Source organism: Hemitrygon akajei, chromosome 7 (assembly GCF_048418815.1).
Source record: "Hemitrygon akajei chromosome 7, sHemAka1.3, whole genome shotgun sequence".
In the NCBI taxonomy this organism is placed as follows: domain Eukaryota; kingdom Metazoa; phylum Chordata; class Chondrichthyes; order Myliobatiformes; family Dasyatidae; genus Hemitrygon; species Hemitrygon akajei.
In genome coordinates this window covers 172999447-173018407 of record NC_133130.1, presented here as the reverse complement: position 1 = coordinate 173018407, position 18961 = coordinate 172999447, and the positions used below count along the sequence as shown (strand labels likewise).

General features: G+C 40.7%; 1 protein-coding gene across 2 annotated transcripts in view; it reads right to left on the bottom strand.

Annotated features, from left to right (window-relative positions):
• Positions 1-18961, bottom strand: part of LOC140731182 (multivesicular body subunit 12B-like) — a 276241-nt gene that overhangs the window by 221336 nt on the left and 35944 nt on the right. For both annotated transcript variants that reach the window (XM_073052625.1, XM_073052624.1), the window contains exon 2: positions 9868-9990. In XM_073052625.1, the coding sequence (XP_072908726.1) occupies positions 9868-9981 (114 nt within the window). In that variant the 5' untranslated portion in view covers positions 9982-9990. The remainder of the gene's footprint in view (positions 1-9867; positions 9991-18961) is intronic.

The window sequence follows — 18961 nt, the reverse complement described above, 5'->3', positions numbered from 1 at the left end:
TGAAACTCTAACCTCCCTCTTCACAGATGCATCCTGACCTGCTGAGTATTTCCAGAGAGTTCACCATTTACTTCAGATCTCCACCATTTGCAGGCTCCTGATTTTCATGAACCCCTATCAACTCTGCTAGTGTCACAAGTTCCAATTAAAATCTCACAGCTGGAGAACTAAATATGAATCACACCAACAGTTTCAGGAACAGTTTCTACCCATCAACCATCAGGCTCTTGAACCAAAGGGATAACTTCACTCGACTTCACTAAAATGTTCCCACAACCTGTGGACTCACTTTCAAGTTTGGTGCCTTTTGCACACTGCTTGAACACCCAAATTGGGTGGTCTTTCATTGATTCTGTTATGTTATTATTCTATGGATTATTATACCCACAACAATATGAATCTCAGCATTGTATATGGTGACATACAAGTACTTTAATAATAAATTTACTTTGCTCATAAACACAATGATTCAGTACAGAAAGGACACAACTTAACCCATCTAGATCTTTGAAAGAACTAATTAATTTAATCACTGTATTCCCCCCACATCAAATACTTTTAAAATCCCTTTTAAAATTATTCTGGAAACTGCTTCACCACCCATTTACATTGTGCTTGCCACATTCAATTTTTTTAACCTCATATAACCAGATGAGCTTTTTAAGACACATCCACCTCCACATTCATAATTTTGAACTTTTTTGTAACAAATATGCTCTTATTGTTCCCTGTTCTTAAGTAGAACAGTACCAGTTTCACCTACATCTCTATATAGTCAAAATAATTTATTACCACTATCTCCTATTCAATCTCCTGTGCATGTTTATTTCTGAAGTGTGAACCCACAATTGGCCTTAATGCTCCAGCTGAGGTTGTACAGTGTTTCACAAACGTTCACTGCTGCTTTTTCATTATATCCTTCTTTTATAACACTAAGGTTCTAGTAAGTCTGTAAAGCCACCTATTAAACTTGCCATGTCACTTTTAATGCCTTGTGGACTAACACACCCAAATTGCAGTGTCACTTTAAAACTGCACTATCAGGCTTACATTTCTATTATTTTTTTAAACTCAAACTGCAACTCGCTGTATTAGATTTCATCTGCCCTGTGACTTGTTACTTCATGTCATTCAAACGTCTGTTACTAATCACCTCATGGTTTCCTGCTTTTCTAAATAAGATAAAATTCTGATAAACCTGCACCCCTTGAGACCCTGGTGGTATAACTTGCAGATTTTATGGATGGTTCAAAGTTCAATAGTGTGCAAAAGCCTTAGGCACATATACATAGCTAAGGGTGCCTAAGACTTTTGCACAATACTGTAGTAATTTTATGTATTGCACTGTACTGCTGCCACAAAAAAAAATTCTTGGCAAGTGAGTGATAATAGACTTGATTCTGGGTCTCTATTGTGGATTGAGAGTGGGAAGAGGGCAGGGAGAGGGAAATCATGGTTGGGAAAAGTGGAAAGGAGAGGAGAGGGAGCAGGAAGCACCAGAGAGACATTCTGTAATGAACAATAAACCAACTGTTTGGAATCTAATGACCTTGCCTGGTGTCTCAGGGTTGTGCGTCTATATTCGAGCCAAACCCACTGCCGGCACTCCTTCTCTGCCACCTGTGCCACACCTCTCTTACAGTGCTCCACCCTCACCATTGCCAACATCCTTTACTCCCACCAGATTCACAAACTTGCTCTCCATTCTACATTGACAAATATAGCACTGTGCACAAGTTTTGAGATACATCTCAAATCACATATATATCATCATATATAACCTTGAGCGTCATTGTCTTTCAGGCATTCTCAATAAATCAATAGTATAATAACCACAACGGAATCAATGAAAGGCCGAACCAACTTGGGCATTCAACCAGTATGCAAAAGATAATAAACTATGTAAATACAAAAATAAAGAATTGAGACCCATTTCCTTTTTTATTATGATGCAAATAATAACAATTAAATAAATAATCTGAAAACATGAGTTGCAAAATCCTTGAAAGTGAGTTGATAGGTTGTGGAATTAGTTCAGTGTTGGGGTGAGTGAAGTTATCCCCTCTGGTTCAGGAGCCTGATGGTTGAAGGGTAATAAATGTTCCTGAACCTGGTGGTGTAGGATCTATGGTTCCTGTACCTTCTTCCTGATGGCAGCAGTAAGAAAAGAGCATGGCCTGGGTAGTGGGGTTCCTTGATGGTGGTGCTGCTTTCCTGTGGCAGCGCTCCTTGTAGACGTGCTCAGTGCTGGCGAGGGCTTTTGCTGTGATGGACTGGGCTGTATCCACCAGTTTGTTATTCATTAATGTCCAAGCAAACATTTTTAACATGTTATACCTTTAGTACAAGAAATTTTCCAGTGAACCCAGCCAGTTTCAAGTGAATAGGTCATTTTGACTCTAGATCCCAGGTCACAAGCCTACACCAACATCCCTTAACAACAGAAAATCTCCAGATACTGGGAATCAAGGCAAGGACTTCAAGCTGAAGTGTCGGCCCAAACAGTCGACTGTACTCTTTTCCACAGATGCTGCCTGGCCTGCTGAGTTCCTCCAGCATTTTGTGTCTATTACCAGCATTCCTTACCCAGTGTCCTGGATCCCAACCCTGGTTAAAGCCGTACATCCAACCCACAGTTCAGACTCCAGCAGGGCCACACCTCCAGCTTGTGCTCTGGACCCCAGCTCACATTTCAGACTAATGAATGAACCCGAACCAGATGTCAGCCCAACAGGATTTCAAAACAATCAGATAACAGATTGTTGGGGTTTTATTGTCATATGAGGGGAGGGTGGACGCCAAAATCCAAAGCATTAACGTACATCAAATAAGTATCTCCCTGGTAAAAGTGTTTATCACCACCTTGCCTTCTGAGCCTCAGGCAAGTTTTTATCCACCAGGCATTGCACTTTTAAAGCTTCAGCTATTATGTGTTACTTTACTAAATGTCACTGACAGTCTATATACATTACAATGACATATTGCTTATCAATTTTCAGCATCACTTTCAAGAACTCAATCAAGCCAGTTGAATAAGATTTGCCTTTAGCAATTTTATACAGGCTTTGACTTTCTTTTCATTTAAAGATACATCGTAGAACAGGCTTTCCCAGCCCAAAGAGCTGCGTCATACAGCAAGTCACCTATATAACCCTTTAACCCTAACCTAATCACAGGCCAATTTACAACAACCAGTTAGCCTACTAACCCATACATCTTTGGAATGTGGGAGAAAACTGGAGCACCTGGAGGAAACCCACGCGGTCACAGGGAGAACAGACAAGCTCCTTGCAGAGCCAGAAATTAACTCCAAACTCTGTTGATCTGAGCTGTAATAGCGTCTTGCTAACCTCTATGCTACTACGACACCCTGACTTATGAAGCTTTTTTTCAGTCTAACAATTAAATCTGCTCGGGAAGTTTTTCCATCAAACATTCAGTGGACCTGGACTCTAATTTTAATTGTAAGGAAAGTTTCTTTTTCTCTCTTTGTTACTGCGTATGTTAATCAAAATGGCTTCTTTGTTTTGTTAAAAGTAGGAATGCTTCTTTGTTATGACAACTGCTTTCTCTCACAGTTTGTTTGGGTTTAGAGTTGCTGATAACGAGAATTGTATTCATTTGTTAAGCAATTGGGATTAATGTTATTCTCTCTTCTGGGTCTGTAAACTATTGTTGGTGGGCTTTTGGGGAGTTGGCGCGAGGGGGTGAGAGAGAGAGGACGTGATGCTGTAAGCTGGGTGACGGAACGGAACCCGAGCGGGGGTCCGAGGCCAGGATTTCCGGCGAGGGGAGGAGACAATGACAGACGTGCCAGGGGTGCTTGGTTGATCACTTTAGCTGGTCCTGAGCTACGAATCGAGGAGGTCTGAGGGGATCGAATGGTGCCCAGAAGACTTCGTTAATTGAGCTCCAGCGGTTGTGCACGAAGTGGTTTGGACTTTGATAAGTTTTGGCGCCTTTTCTTTATTTTCTTTTCCTTCATATATACTGTATCGTTATTAATCACTTAGTTCTAGTGAGATCTATAAAGTGTAATCATTTAATCGCATATGGTGTACTGTCTGTTATTTGGCGGGGTGGGGACATCACACAGCATCCACACAAGCTGGCTACCCAGTCTGGCGGGGCCGAAGGCTGCTCCCCCTAGACGGAAGCGAGCTGAGCGAGCCTGAGGCATGCCAGGGGGTTACATAATGTTATGCCCATTTATCAAACTATAATTTTATCTTAACCATTCCCACATTAGATACCACAAGATCAATATTTATAACTCCACCACCACTCAAAGTACACTTATTTCACCAGAAATAAATATTGTTATTGGTTCTAAAAGGCAAAATATGGATATCTCATTAAAACCTATTGAGCATTGAAAGGCCTAGATTGAGTGGATGTGGAAGGGATATTTGCAGTATTGGGAGAATCTAGGACCAGACGGCATAGCCTCAAAATATAATGTCCCTTCAGAACAGAGATGAGGAGGAATTTCTTTAGCTAGAGGGTGGTAAATCTATGAAATTAATTGCCAGATTAATCTCCTATATTTAAAATAGAGGCTGACAGGTTATTGATTAGTAAGGGTGTCAAAGGTTATGGGGAGAAAGAGGGAAAATGGGGTTGAGAGGGATAATAAATCACCCAAGATGGAATGGCAGAACAGACTTGATGGCCTGAATGACCTAATTCTGCTCCTATGTCTTATGGTCTAACTTACTGAAGGTCTTGATTGGACATTACCAAAGCACAGTTGATGATTTCATCAGCAACTGGCTTGAAGGAGGGAAAAATAACTAAGATAGAATTAAGCTTTTGTTGTAATGACAATATTGAGATTGACAAATTCAGTTTATGGTCAAATACAATCTTGTTCAACTGGACACAGTGGCTAGGGAACGAAGGGGATTAGTGCACCCGCAAGACAATACCCTGGGTAACCTGTCAATTAACAAGCTACACACAACTTGCAGATGCTGCCAAGAAAAAAAATAAAATCATAAAATAGTTCTGGCTCTTGGCAAGTCAGGCAGCATTCGTAAGAGAGTAACATAAGTTAGCAGGTCAAATTGATGAACTTTCATTGAAGTCCATTAACACAGAGATGGTGGAGAAATCTAAACAAAAAGAACATCGAATGGTAGAGCAATCAAAATTTAACAACTATCCATCGTTACAACCGTCAGAATGAAGAAGCCACAAATTGCAAAAAGCTGAGGGAGATGCTGCTGATGTGCTTCAGAATGTATGAGAGCAAAATTATAAACTCAAAAGGAGAAAGCAGAGATAAAATCGAGATTCAGCAGTGCAGAAGCATAGGAGGAACTACGACAACTGCATTAGATGACTGTATTCAAAAAGGAATACAATTATGTCAAATGTTTTCTTAGACAATACATGAGTGGATTTCAAAAATTAATAGTTCAAATCTGTAATGACAGTTCCAGGCAGAATCTTCACAAAAGACAACAGTACACTTAAATAATCTATAATGGTTTCAATGTTCTCATCATAATCCATGGAAGAATGCACACTTGAGAAGCAGATTAAGAGACTGTAATTTAAAAGGGTTGGCACACATCAAACTTAGAAGGGAAGCTAAAACAGCTTATAAACATTGCCTAGAGTGCTCAAGCAAATTATAGCCTTGTAGCTCATTCTACAGATATCCATTATGGTGTATGTAAATACAGAAAACTGTTTAAAGAAAATCAAAATCTTGCTCATTACAAAAATGAAAAGCTGAGGATTGTTCTTATTTTCTTTGTGCCTGTTTATAGATAATGGTGTCTGAAATAACTTGAGAATTCATTTTCATTGAACCTCCAGTAATATTTTCAACAGAAAATATATTTTCCATACAGAGTAGCCTTTTATTAATTAGATACATGGGAGAGATGCCCATTCCAGTATTTGTTGGGTTGAAGTAAAAGAATAAAACTTAAAACAAAAAGCAAAAGATTTGAAATGTAATAAGACTATGAAAATGGATCAAAGTACCATCCAATGATATTGATAAGCCTATGGTATGATCTACTGTATTCACATCACACACCATTCAAATGGGCATTTGAACATACAAAAGACCCTCAAAATCCCTCTGCCATCAGATTTCTGAATGGACAACAAACCAACCCATGAACACTACCTCAACACATACAAAATGCTGGAGGAACTCAGCAGGCCAGGCAGCATCTATCAAAAACAGTACAAGATAAATGCTGCCTGGCCAGCTGGGTTCCTCCAGCATTTTGTGTGCGCTGCTTGGATTTCCTGATCTGCAGATTTTCTCTGGTTCATGAACACTACCTCACTACTTCTTGCTATCTTTTTGCATTACTTATTTAATTAAATTTATATTTTAATCTAAAATCTCTTATTGTAATTTATTTATTCATGGGTCAGGTCTCTCAGTGGGAGAGCATTTTGGAGATAGATAGATACCTCCTTTACCATAGCACTGGAGAGGGATAGGAACAGACAAGTTAGGAAAGCGTTTAATTGGAGTAAGGGGAAATACGAAGCTATCAGGCAGGAACTTGGAAGCATAAATTGGGAACAAATGTTCTCACGGAAATGTACGGCAGAAATGTGGCAAATGTTCAGGGGATATTTGCATGGTGTTCTGCATAGGTACGTTCCAACGAGACAGGGAAAGAATGGTAGTCTACAGGAACCGTGGTGTACAAAGGCCATTGAAAATCTAGTCAAGAAGAAAAGAAAACCTTACGAAAGGTTCAAAAAACAAGGCAATGATAGAGATGATAGGCAATGAAGATTATAAGGCTAGTTCAAGAATTAAATTAGGAGAGCCAGAAGAGGCCAAGAGAAGGCCTTGGCGAGCAGGATTAAAGCAATCCCCAAGGCATTCTACAAGTATGTGCAGGACAAGAGGATAAGATATGAGAGCATAGGACCAATCAAATGTGACAGTGGAAAAGTGTGCATGGAACTGGAGGAGATAGCAGAGGTACTTAATGAATACTTTGCTTCAGTATTCACTATGGAAAAGGATCTTGGTGATTGTAGTGATGACACAGCAGGTTGAAAAGCTTGAGCATACAGACATTAAGAAAGAGGCTACTGTGGGAGGCAAGGGAGGAGATTGTTGAGCCTCTGGTGATGATCTTTGCATCATCAACGGGGACGGGACAGGTTCCAGAGGATTGGAGGGTTGTGGATGTTATTCCATTATTCAAGAAAGGGAGTAGAGATAGCCCAGGAAATTACAGACCAGTGAGTCTTACTTCAATGGTTGATAAATTGATGGAAAAGATCATGAGGCAGAATTCATGAACATGTGGAGAGGCATAATATGATTAGGAATATTCAGCAAGGCTTTGTAAAAGGCAGTTCATGCCTTATAAGCCTGACTGAATTTTTGAGGATGTGACTAAACACGTTGATGAAGGTAGAGCAGGAGATGTAGTGTATATGGATTTCAGCAAGGCTTATTGAGAAATTAAAGAGGCATGGGATCAAGGGGACATTGTTTTGTGGATCCAGAATTGGGTGGCCCAAAGAAGGCAAAGAGTGGTTGTAGGCAGGCTATATTCTGCATGGAGGTCGGTGATCAGTGGTGTGCCTCAGGGATCTGTTCTGGGACTCCTTCTCTTCAAGATTTTTATAAATGACCTGGATCAGGAAGTGGAGGATTGGGTTAGTAAATCTGCTGATGACACAAAGGTTGGGGGTGTTGTGGATAGTTTGAAGGGCTGTCAGAGGTTACAGCAGGACATCGATAGGATGAGAAATGGCAGATGGAGTTCACCCCAGCTAAGTGTGAGGTGGTTCATTTTGGTAGGTCAAATATGATGGCAGAATATAGTATTAATGGTAAGACTCCTGGCAGTGTGGAGGATCAGAGGGATCTTGGGGTCCGAGTCCATAGGACACTCAAAGCTGCTGCACAGGTTGACTCTGTGGTTAAGAAGGCATATGGTTCATTGGCCTTCATCAACTGTGGGATTCAGTTTAAGAGCTGAGAGCTAACGCTACAGCTATATAGGACCCTAGTCAGACCCCACTGCGCTCAGTTCTGGTCACCTCACTACAGGAATGATGTGGAAACTATACAAAGGGTGCAGAGGAGATTTACAAGGATGTTGCCTGGATGGAGCATACTTTATAAGAATAGGTTGAGTGAACTCAGCCTTTTCTCCTTGGAGCGAAGGAGGATGAAAGGTGACCTGATAGACGTGTATGAGATGATGAGAGGCATTGATCGTATTGATAGTCAGAGGCTTCTTCCCAGGGCTGAAATGGCTAGCACGAGATGACATAGTTTTAAGGTGCTTGAAAGTAGGTACAGGCCCACAATCCCTTAGCCGAAATCCTTGGGGCCAGTTGCATTTTGGAATTCAGAATCCCTCCTTATTGGTTCCGGGACCCCCCGTGAATACCAAAAAACATGTATGCTCAAGTCCCTTATTTAACCAGTCTCAGTGCGCGGTGGACTTTAGGACCCAGCGGAGCCACACCTACGCATATCCTCCCGTATACTTTAAATCATCTCTAGATTACTTATAATACCTAATACAATGTAAATGCTATGTAAATAGTTGTTATACTGCATTGTTTAGGGAATAATGACAAGTATTTTATTTCCAAGAAAAACATTCAATAAAACATAAAAATATACAGCTTCAAACGAACCGAATCAAACACATGGTAAATGACTTATTGGAATAAATGTAGAACGTCATTGTCACTATAAAACTTCAGTAACTTGACTTTCTGTTTCTTTAACAGATAAACAGTGGTAGTCCTGACACCATATTCTTCAGTAAGACGCCGCACAGACACACCAACAAGCTTCTGCAATAACTCCACTTTCTGCGTTATTGATAGTGACAGATGCTTCCTTCTCTTTTTCTCATTGTTAACCATAGGGGTATTTGCAGCTCTTTTTGACATTTTCACAGTGAAATTAAACACAAATTCAACAGTGAATACAAAATATCAGCGAACAGCAAATGCACTTATAACTGACATCTGGCGGTCTCTGCTAGTGCTGCCACTTCACGCCTGAGTGATGTCAGCTGTTGGCGAAAAAAACTTCGGTTTCGGAACTTCTTGGATTTCGGAATTTCAGATAAGGGATTGTGGACCTGTACAAAGGAGATGTCAGGGGTAAGTGTGTTTTTTGTTTAAAAACGCAGAGAGTGGTGAATGCGTGGAATGGGCTGCCGGCGATGGTGGTGGAGGCAGATACAATAGGGTCTTTTAAGAGACTCCTGGATAGGTACATGGAGCTTAGAATAATAGAGGGCTATGGGTAACCCTAGGTAATTTCTAAAGTAAGTACGTTCTTTACAGCATTATGAGCTGAAGAGCCTGTACCGTGCTGTAAGTTTTCTATGTTTCTATGTGTTACAATGCACTGCTGCCAAAAAAACGAATTTCACGACATAAACACACAAGATTCTGCAGCTGCTGAAAATCTAGAGTAACACACACAAAATTTCTGAGGAGCTCAGCAGGTCAAACAGCGTCTATGGAAAGGAATAAATAGTCGACAATTCAGGCCGAGACCTTTCACCAAGACAGACAAATGTCAGTGATATTAAACCCGATTCTGAAAAGATCTGCAAATTTAATCTTTGCTGACAATAAATCCTCAATAAATACAAAACATAATGGGAATTTGAAAAGATACAAAATAATTTATGTGAAGATATGATAGGTGTGGGATGACCCACTGCACGGTATTTCCTTAAAATAGCACCTTTAGTTTTGAGCAAGTCTCTTATAAGCTTTTTTTGGGTAGACAGACTAGTGGATGGGCAGGGGTTTGTGGTGAAAGCAAATGTTTAATAGAATTTCTGTACAACATGCACAAATGTAGTCAGAACCTGATATCGTACTTACTACTTCATAACTGGCAGGTGCCCGATACCGTGATGCAACCACTCCAACACCCGTAATTGGATCCATGGACAAATCCGGCAAAGCTTCAGACAGATCCCATATCTCAGGCATCATTGAACGACTCTGAGGGGGCGGGAAGACGAAAAGTAAGTTCACACAACCTTGAATAAATTTCAACTGCCACAATAAACCACTAACCATACAACATTATCAACACTAATCCCTTGATGTCAGTGAAAATCTCGAGACAGCTACGCAAAGATCTAACCACATGAATGCAGAGAACAGTTGCTAAGGTTCAAAAGATTGAGGTTCCCAGTTAGGTAAACATTGCAATGGCCTAGGAGCTTCATGGTGCATGTTCATTAATTAAAACAACAGGTTACAGCAGAAAAACAAAAACAATAAGATGACACAAGTCATTCATTCTTAATACATTAGCAACAAACTTCATGTGCTTGTGTCCAAAATACTTTTGATATAATCCTTCCCAATTAAAATATTTCCATGTGTTTTGATTTCCTGGGAGTGAGGGGGAATTCAATTATCACATTGTATTTGAAAATATAATATAAAGATGTACAAAAAGATAATACCTAGCACTGTGCCAAGGTCTTAGGCACATATTCTTTCGTTCTTCTCTTCCAATATTTGTCTATCTGTGCACTTGTAATGCTACTTTGACAAGTTAATTTCCTTTGGGACCAATAAAGTTTCTATCTATCAATTTACAGTATACAGCTAGGTAGGATGCCTAAGACTTTTGCACAACGCTGTATTTGTCAATGTGGAGCAGAGAGCAAGTTTGTAAATCTGCTGGGTACAAAGGATGTTGGGAACAGTGAAGGTGGAGCATCACGGGAGGAGTGTGGGACAGGTGGCAGAGAAGGAGTGTCAGGGGTGGTGGGGTGGGGGGGGGGGTGAAGACACACTCAGTCCCAAGATACCAGCAAAGGTCATTTGATTCCAAACAATTGATTTATTACTACAGAATCTGTCTGTGGTGCTTCACGCTCCCTCACCCCTCCCTTCCCCTTTTCGCAACCATCATTCCCATCTCTCTGTACCCTTCCCACTCTCAGTCCACAAAAGAGACCCACATCAGAATCAGACTCATCATCACGCACATATAGTGCCTATAAAAAGTATTCACTCCCCTTGGAAATTTTCATGTTTTATTGTTTTACAACACTATATCACAGTGGATTTAACATGGCTTTTTTGACACTGATCAACAGAAAAAGACCCCTTTGTGTCAAAGTGAAAATAGATCACTACAAAATGATCTAAATTAATTAAAAGTAAAAAACTCAAAATAACTGATTGCTTAAGTATTCAGTCCATTTAATATGACACACCAAATCTTCACCAATGCAGCCAATTGGTTTTAGAAGTCACATAATTAGTTAAATGAAGATCTGTTTTTGGCAATCTGTGTGCAGTCAAGGTGTTTTAATTGATTGTAATAAAAATACTCCTGCATCTGGAAGGTCCAACTGCTGGCGAGTCAGTATCCTGGCAAAAACTATACTATGAAGGCAAAAGAACACTCCAAGCAACTCTGTGAAAAGGTTATTGAAAAGCACAAGTCAGGTGATGGATACGAGAAAATTTCCAAGTCACTAAATGTCCCTTGGAATACAGTTAAGTCAATCATCAAGAAATGGAAAGAATATGGCACTGCTATAAATCTCCCAAGAGCATGCCATCCTCAAAAACTGAGTGACCGTGCAAGAAGGCAACTAGTGAGGGAGGCCAATAGAGACCTATGACAACTCTGGAGGAGTTACAAACTTCAGTGGCTGAAATTATTGTTTCCTGGCTGCTTCACCAGTCACAGCTTTATGGGAGAGTGGCAAAGAGAAAGCCACTGTTGAAAAAAACTCATGAAATCTCAGCTAGAGTTTGCCAGAAGTCAGCTGAAAGAAGGTTCTAAGGTCTGATGAAACCAAAATTGAGCCTTTTGGCTATCAGATTAAACGGCAAACATCACACTTCATCAACACAGCATCCCTACCGTGAAGCATAGTGGTGGCTGCATCGTGCTGTGGGGATGCTCTACTGCCACAGGCCCTGGAAGGCTTGTGAAGGTAGAGGGTAAAATGCATGCAGCAAAATACAGAAAATTCTGGAAGAAAATCTGATGCAGTCTGTAAGAGAACTGTTTGGGAGAAGAATTGTTTTCCAGTAAGACAAGCACCCCAAACATAAAGCCAAACCTACACAGAAAACAGAAAATCCTGGAATGGCCAAGTCAGAGTCCAGACCACAAAACAATTGAGAATTTATGGCTGGACTTGAAAAAGAGCTGTTCACTCACAATCCTGGTATAATCTAACAGAAATTGATCAGCTTTGTAAAGAAGAATGAGGAAAAGAATTGCAATGTCCAGATCTGCAAAGCTGATAGAGACCTATCCGCACAGACTCAAGACTATAATTGTTGCCAAAGGTGTACCTACTAAATACTAACTTGAAGAGGCTGAATATTTATGCAATCAATTATTTGTGTTTTACATCTGTAATTAACTTAGATCACTTTGTAGAGATCCGTTTTCAATTTGACATGAAAGAGTTTTTTTGATCAATGTCAAAAAAGCCAAACTAAATCCACTGTGATTCAATGTTGTAAAATAATATACATGAAAACTTCCTGGGGGAGGGTGAATACTTTTTATAAGCACTGCATATCATGAAATTAGTGTCTTTTTTTGCAACAGCAGTACAGGGCAATACATAAAATTATTACAGTACTGTGCAAAAGTCTTAGGTACCCTAGCTATATATACACATGTGCCTTAAACCTTTTGCATAGTACTGTAAATCTAAATCATAGATGTCAAACTCAAGGCCCGCGGGCCAAATCCGGCCCGTGGTGGAATTATCTTTGGCCCGCGAGATTATATCTAATTACTATTAAAGCTGGCCCCAGTAATCGAAGCGCCTATGGCGTATGATATGGCTAATGCTGAGTTTATTCAGGTACCAGGTTTTCAGGGTTTTTAGTGTTTATTGGGCAGTCTTGCTCGGCAGTCTTCTTCATAAGAAACGGAATTTGTAACGTGAAACATTTTGTAGCTATAGCAGAGACTGAGACACATGAGAGCAGGCTGAAAAAACGGAGGCAACGAAAGCTGCGTTCGCACGAGTCCGACTGATCCGGCCCACATGAAGCTGCATTTTGCTCAATCCGGCCCGTGACCTAAAATGATTTTGACACCCCTGATCTAAATGAAGTATGAAGAGTAGAGTGGAAGTAAAGATTTCCAACAAAATACAGTCACAGTGTTCCAGAGTTTAGATGCCAGAGTCTGCAGATGACTCAAAATGTATTCTCCTGAGATTTACCATAAAAAACAATATCACTTAGCAAAAAGAAAACACACATTACAGCAAGCCCTATCAGAATATGACATTCAGCCTAAGATATTATTGGCTTTTCAGTTTTAATAAAAAGTAATCAATATAGTCCCAACACATTTGCCAGGCAATTCAATAAAAATGTGAAACTTAAGGCAAAACTAAATGTGGTGCCTTCCATTACCAGAAAGAGAAGAAAAACCAACATCGCAAAGCAGGTCACAGGCTACAGGAAGTGGCAGAGGCAGCTCAATCCGTCGCACGCAGAACCCTCCCCGTCCCCACCATTCGAGTACATTTACGTGGAGTGTTATCCAAAGGCCACCACCATCAGGCAGGAAGCTGTTCATTCTGGCCCCTCTGCACTTTTACTGGTTCCATAGCATTCTGACTTTTTTTTAAAAAATTAGCCCAAACTGCTAGCTTGATGCTCAACCCAACACAGTTGAGCATGCAATGAGCTGGCCAGATTCAAACTCGGATCCATTTGCCTTGAAGTCCGGTGCCGATGTCAGCACACCACTGGCCGGCTACATCAGGCAGGGGGTGCAGACACCACCAGGTTCAGGCTCCTAAGCCAGCCTGGATAACTTCATTCACTACTGATTCTACAACCCACAGACTCATTTTCAATGTCTCTTTACAACTCATGTTCTCAGTATTATCTTATTTGCTCAGTTTGTCTTCTATTGCACACTGGTTTTGCTTGTCGGTCTTTTGTCCCTTTATATACAGTTTTTCATTATATTCTATTATATTTCTTATTTTCCTGGAAATGTGTTGCAAGAAAATGAATCTCAAGGTAGTATACAGTAAAAACTACATACTTTGATAATAACAGTTTAAGGAACAGTTATATACAGAAGTGAAAACGATACAAACTCAAAAATAATTCTTTTCAAGCACACTTTTTTATTCTCAACATATTTTAAAGCACTATTAATATCTAAAATAAATTTAGCTGGAATTTGGCATTAAAAACCACAGAGATGGTGTCATATCATCCTGTGCATGATAAAGAGGTCAATGTACTATCAACAGGAAAACATCTCTTCTTGTTGACTTTGTTTTGTCCAGCATTAAGATTGACTGAAGATTACTGTAAGTCATAGGAAAAAAATCTGCATTTCAAAGTGATTTTTATGGAAGATCAGACTATCCAAAAATCAAACATTGAAATGAATCACTGCATTCTGTGTGAACATTCCTACACATTATCTGCAACAATAATCAGAATCAAGTTTAATATCAATGACACATGTTGCAAAATCTGTTGTTATGCAAAAGCAGTACAGTGCAATACATAAAAGTTACAGACAAAGCAAAATAGTGTGGTAGTGTTCATGGACCGTTCAGAAATATAATGGCAGAGAGGAAGAAATTATGCTTAAAACACTGACTGCCTGTCTTGAAAGTTCAGAATTCAAAAACAAATTTATTATCAAAGTATGCATATATCAATATATACTACCCCGAGATTTGTTTTCTTCCGGGCAGACTCAGTAGATACAAACAAACACAATAGAATCAATGAAAACCATAGTCAAAAAGATGGACAGCCAGTGTGCAAAAGACAACAAACTGTGTAAATACAAAAAGAAAATCAATAATAGTAAATAAATAAGCAATAAACAGAGAACACAAGATGAAGAGTCCTTGAAGTTGAGTCCATAGATTGTAGAAGCAGTTCAGTGAGTGCAGTTGAGTGAAGTTATCCCCTCTGGTTCGAGAGCCTGATGGTTGATGGGTAATAACTGGTCCTGAACTTGGTAGTGTGGGCCCTGAAGCTCCTGTACCTCCTTTCTGACGGGAGCATTGAGAAGGGAGTATGGCCTGCATCGTGGGGATCTTTGATGATGGATGCTGCTTTCCCATGACAGTGCTCCACACAGATGTGCACAATGGTGTGGAGGGCTTTATCTGTAATGGACTTGGCTGGATTATCCACAACTTTTGAGATTTTTGCAGGTGTTTCCATGCCAAGCCATGATACAACCAGTCAATATACTCTACACGACACACATATGGAGGACCTTCAAGTCAACTGAAGTTTATTGCTATTTAACCACATACAAATAGAAACAAGACAACATTTCTTCAAACCAGGGTGTAAAGGACAGTGGTACACATAACACACAGTAACTTTAGATATTAATAGTGCGTAAAATATGTTGAGAATAAAAAGGTACATAGCAGATTAACCAGTGACACTTCAACTAAAATGCGGCCTAGAGTTCAGAAGCCTAATGGCCTGGGGGAAGAAACAGTTTCTTATCCTGAACATTCTTGTTTTTATGCATTAGAGTCTCCTGCCTGATGGTAGAAAGTCACAGAGGATGCTGGATGGATGGATGGGATCCTTAGTAATGCTAAGGGCCCTGCATGTGCAGCACTCCTGATAAATATCCCCAACGGATGATAGGGAGACCCCTATGATCCTCTCAGCTGTTCTCACAGGTCCTTTGCAGGGATTTCTGGTCCAATACTCCACTGCTCCCACACCAGACGGAGATGCAACTTGTCAGTATGCTCTCAAAGATGCTCCTGTAAAACACAGTTAAGATGGGGGGAGGGGTGGGAACCTTACTTGCTTCAATTTCTTGGGCAGTGGAAGTGCTGCTGTGCCTTCTTGCTCAAGGAGGTGATATTAAGGGAGCAGGTGAGGTTGTCTGTGATGTGAACTCACAGGAACTTGGTGCACTTAACTCCATCTACAGAGCAGCCATGTATTTGCAGAGGGGGATGGTTTGTCTGAACCTTCCCAAAGTTCAGAATGACTTCCTTTGTCTTCTCCACGTTCAAGCTTAAGTTGTTCTTTTCAAAGTTTTAGATGACATGCCAAAATTTCACAAACCCCTAAGAAAGTAGAGATGCTGCCATTCTTTCTTGTAATGTGATGGTACTTTCAAGCGGGACCCACAACAGTTCCTCTAGAATCATAGATAACACCAAGGAACTTAAAATTCCTGATCCTCAACACCTCTGATCCCCTGATGCAAACTGACTCCTGGACCTACAGTTTCCTCCTCCTGAAGTCAATAATCAGCTCCTTGGTCTAGCTGACATTGAGTAAGAGGTTATTGTTGTGGAACTGCTCAGCCAGATTTTCAATCTTCCTCCTTTACGCTGGTTCGTCACCAGCTTTGATTCAGCTTGCAACAGTGGTGTCATCAGCAAGCTTAAATTTGGCTCTGGAGCTGTCCTTAGCCTCAGTCATAAGTGTAAAGCGAATGGAGTAGGGGGCTAAGCACACGGCCTTGTGATACACCTGATAGTGATTATGAAGGAGATGTTGCCAATCAGTACCGACTGGGGTCTGCAGGTGAGGAATTAGAGGCTCCAGTTGCACAAGGAGGTACTGAGACATAGGTTTTGAAGCTTATATAGTTCTGAGGGGATGATAGTATTGAATACTGAGCTGTAGTTAAGAGCACATCCTGGATGGGGAGGAATCTTCATGATAGATGTCACCTTCTTGAGGCATTGCCTTTTGAAGATGCCCTTGATGGTGGGAAGACTAGTGTCCATAATAGAGCTGGCTGACCTAATGATATTATAATCATATCTTGTTGGGGATCAGGGAAGATGAATATCAAAACTTCTCACTAATTTTGTATTTCTTCCCAAAGAAATCTGGTTGTCTCACGAGAGGAAAGATGTTGTGGCTTTGGAGAAAGTGCAGAAGTGGTTTACCAGGATGCTGCCTAGTTTAGAGAGCATAGGCTATTATCACAGGCTGGACAAACTTGAGGTATTTTCTTTGGAGCAACAGAGGCTGAGGGGAGATCTGATAGAGGTTTCAAGGATTATGAGAGGCATAGATAGAATAGACAGGGAATATCTGTTTCGCAGGATAGAGCTGTCTAATACCATAGGGCATGCATTGAAGGTCAGAGGGGGTAAGTTCAAAGGGGATGTGAGGGGCAAATTTTTTTTTAAACATAAAGGGGTAGATGCCTGAAATGCACTGCCTGGTATGGTGGTAGAGGCAAATATATTAAAGGCTTTTAAGAGACACTTAGATAGGCACACGGATGTGAGAAAGATGGAGGGATATGGATATTGTATAAATAGGAGGGATTAGTCTTTGGGTGGTCTTGATTTACTTTTTAGCTGGTTCAGCACAACATTGTGGGCTGAAGGGCCTGTTCCTATACTGTGCTGTTCTATGTTCTAGAATTCAAGAGCGGAGAAAAGATTTACCAGGGTGTTGCCAGAACTCGGGTGCCTGAATTACAAGAAAGGTTGCATAGACTACCACTTTATTCCCTAGAACACAGGAGTGATCTAATAGAGGTATTCAAGATCACGAGGGGCACAGACAGGGTGAAAGCACAGTCCTTTACCCTGGGAAGGTGTGCTTAAAACAGGGAGGCATAGAGTTAAGATCAGATGATGTTTAAAAGAAACAACAAAGGCGTCTTCTTCCAAAGGCGGTACAACAGAGTAACAGTTTGCGTGTTGCTTTACAGTGTCACTGATTACCAATCAGGCTCGATTCCCACCATTGTCTATCAGGAGTTTGTACATTGCCCGTGATCATGTGGGTATCCTCACAGTGCCCCAGTTTCCTTCCATTTTCCAAAGATGAACAGTTAGGGTTAGTGAGCTGCGGGCATGCCACGCCGGCAACGGAAGTACAATGACACTTGTGTGCTGCCTCCAGCATAAGCTTGGGATTGTGTTGCCATTACAAATCAACACATTTCACTGCATGTTTTGATGATTCAATGTACATGAAATGAATATAGCTAACCTTCACACAAAAGGTAAAGCAGATTTGGATCATCCTACAAGAAATAGTTGTTAAGCAAGCACATTAGCAACATTTAAAAGCCATCCAGGCAAGTATACAGATAGGAGAGGTTTTGAGGGCTAAGGGCCAAACGTGGGCAGATGGTACCAGTTCACAGGGTAACACAGTCTGATGGACAAGTTGGGCCAAAGGGCCAGTTTCAATGCTGCATGACACTCAGACGCCACTTTATTTGGTAGACCTGCTCTTTAAAACAAATATCCAGTCAATCATGTAGCAGCAACTCAATGCATAAAAGCATGCAGACATGGCTAAGAGGTTCCGTTGTCATTCAGGCCAGACATCAGAATGGGGAAGTGTGATCTAAATGACTTTGACCATGAAATGATTGCTGGGGCCAAACAGGGATGCTTGAGTAACCATGAAACTGCTGACCTCCTGGGACTTCCACACACAACAGTCTCGTAAGTTTACATAAAATGGAACAAAAAGCATCCAGTGAGAAGCAGCTCTGTGGGCAAAATCGTCTTGTTAATGAGAGAGGTCAGAGAATAGTCAGACTGTTCCAAGCTGACAGGAAGCTGACAGTAACCAGTAACTCAAATAACCACACGTTACAACAGTGACGTGCAAAAGAGCATCTCTGAATGCATAATATGTTGAACCTTGAAGTGGATGAACTACAGCAACAGAAGACCACAAACATACACTCAATGGCCACATTATCAGATACAGGAGCCTCCTGTATCTGAGTGTAATTCAACTGGAACCACAGTTAATGCTTCTGGATTTCTACACTAACACCATTTTGTTCTTTGAATAATAGTGTAACTTGAGTATTATCCTCCAAGATATTGGGATTGGATGGCTGCTTTTTACACGTACCTCATCTGGACCAAGTTAGTCTGGCACAAAGCGAGGTGTGATCTGCTTTATATTACAGTTGAAGGGAGAATTAGATACCACTGGAATTACTCAG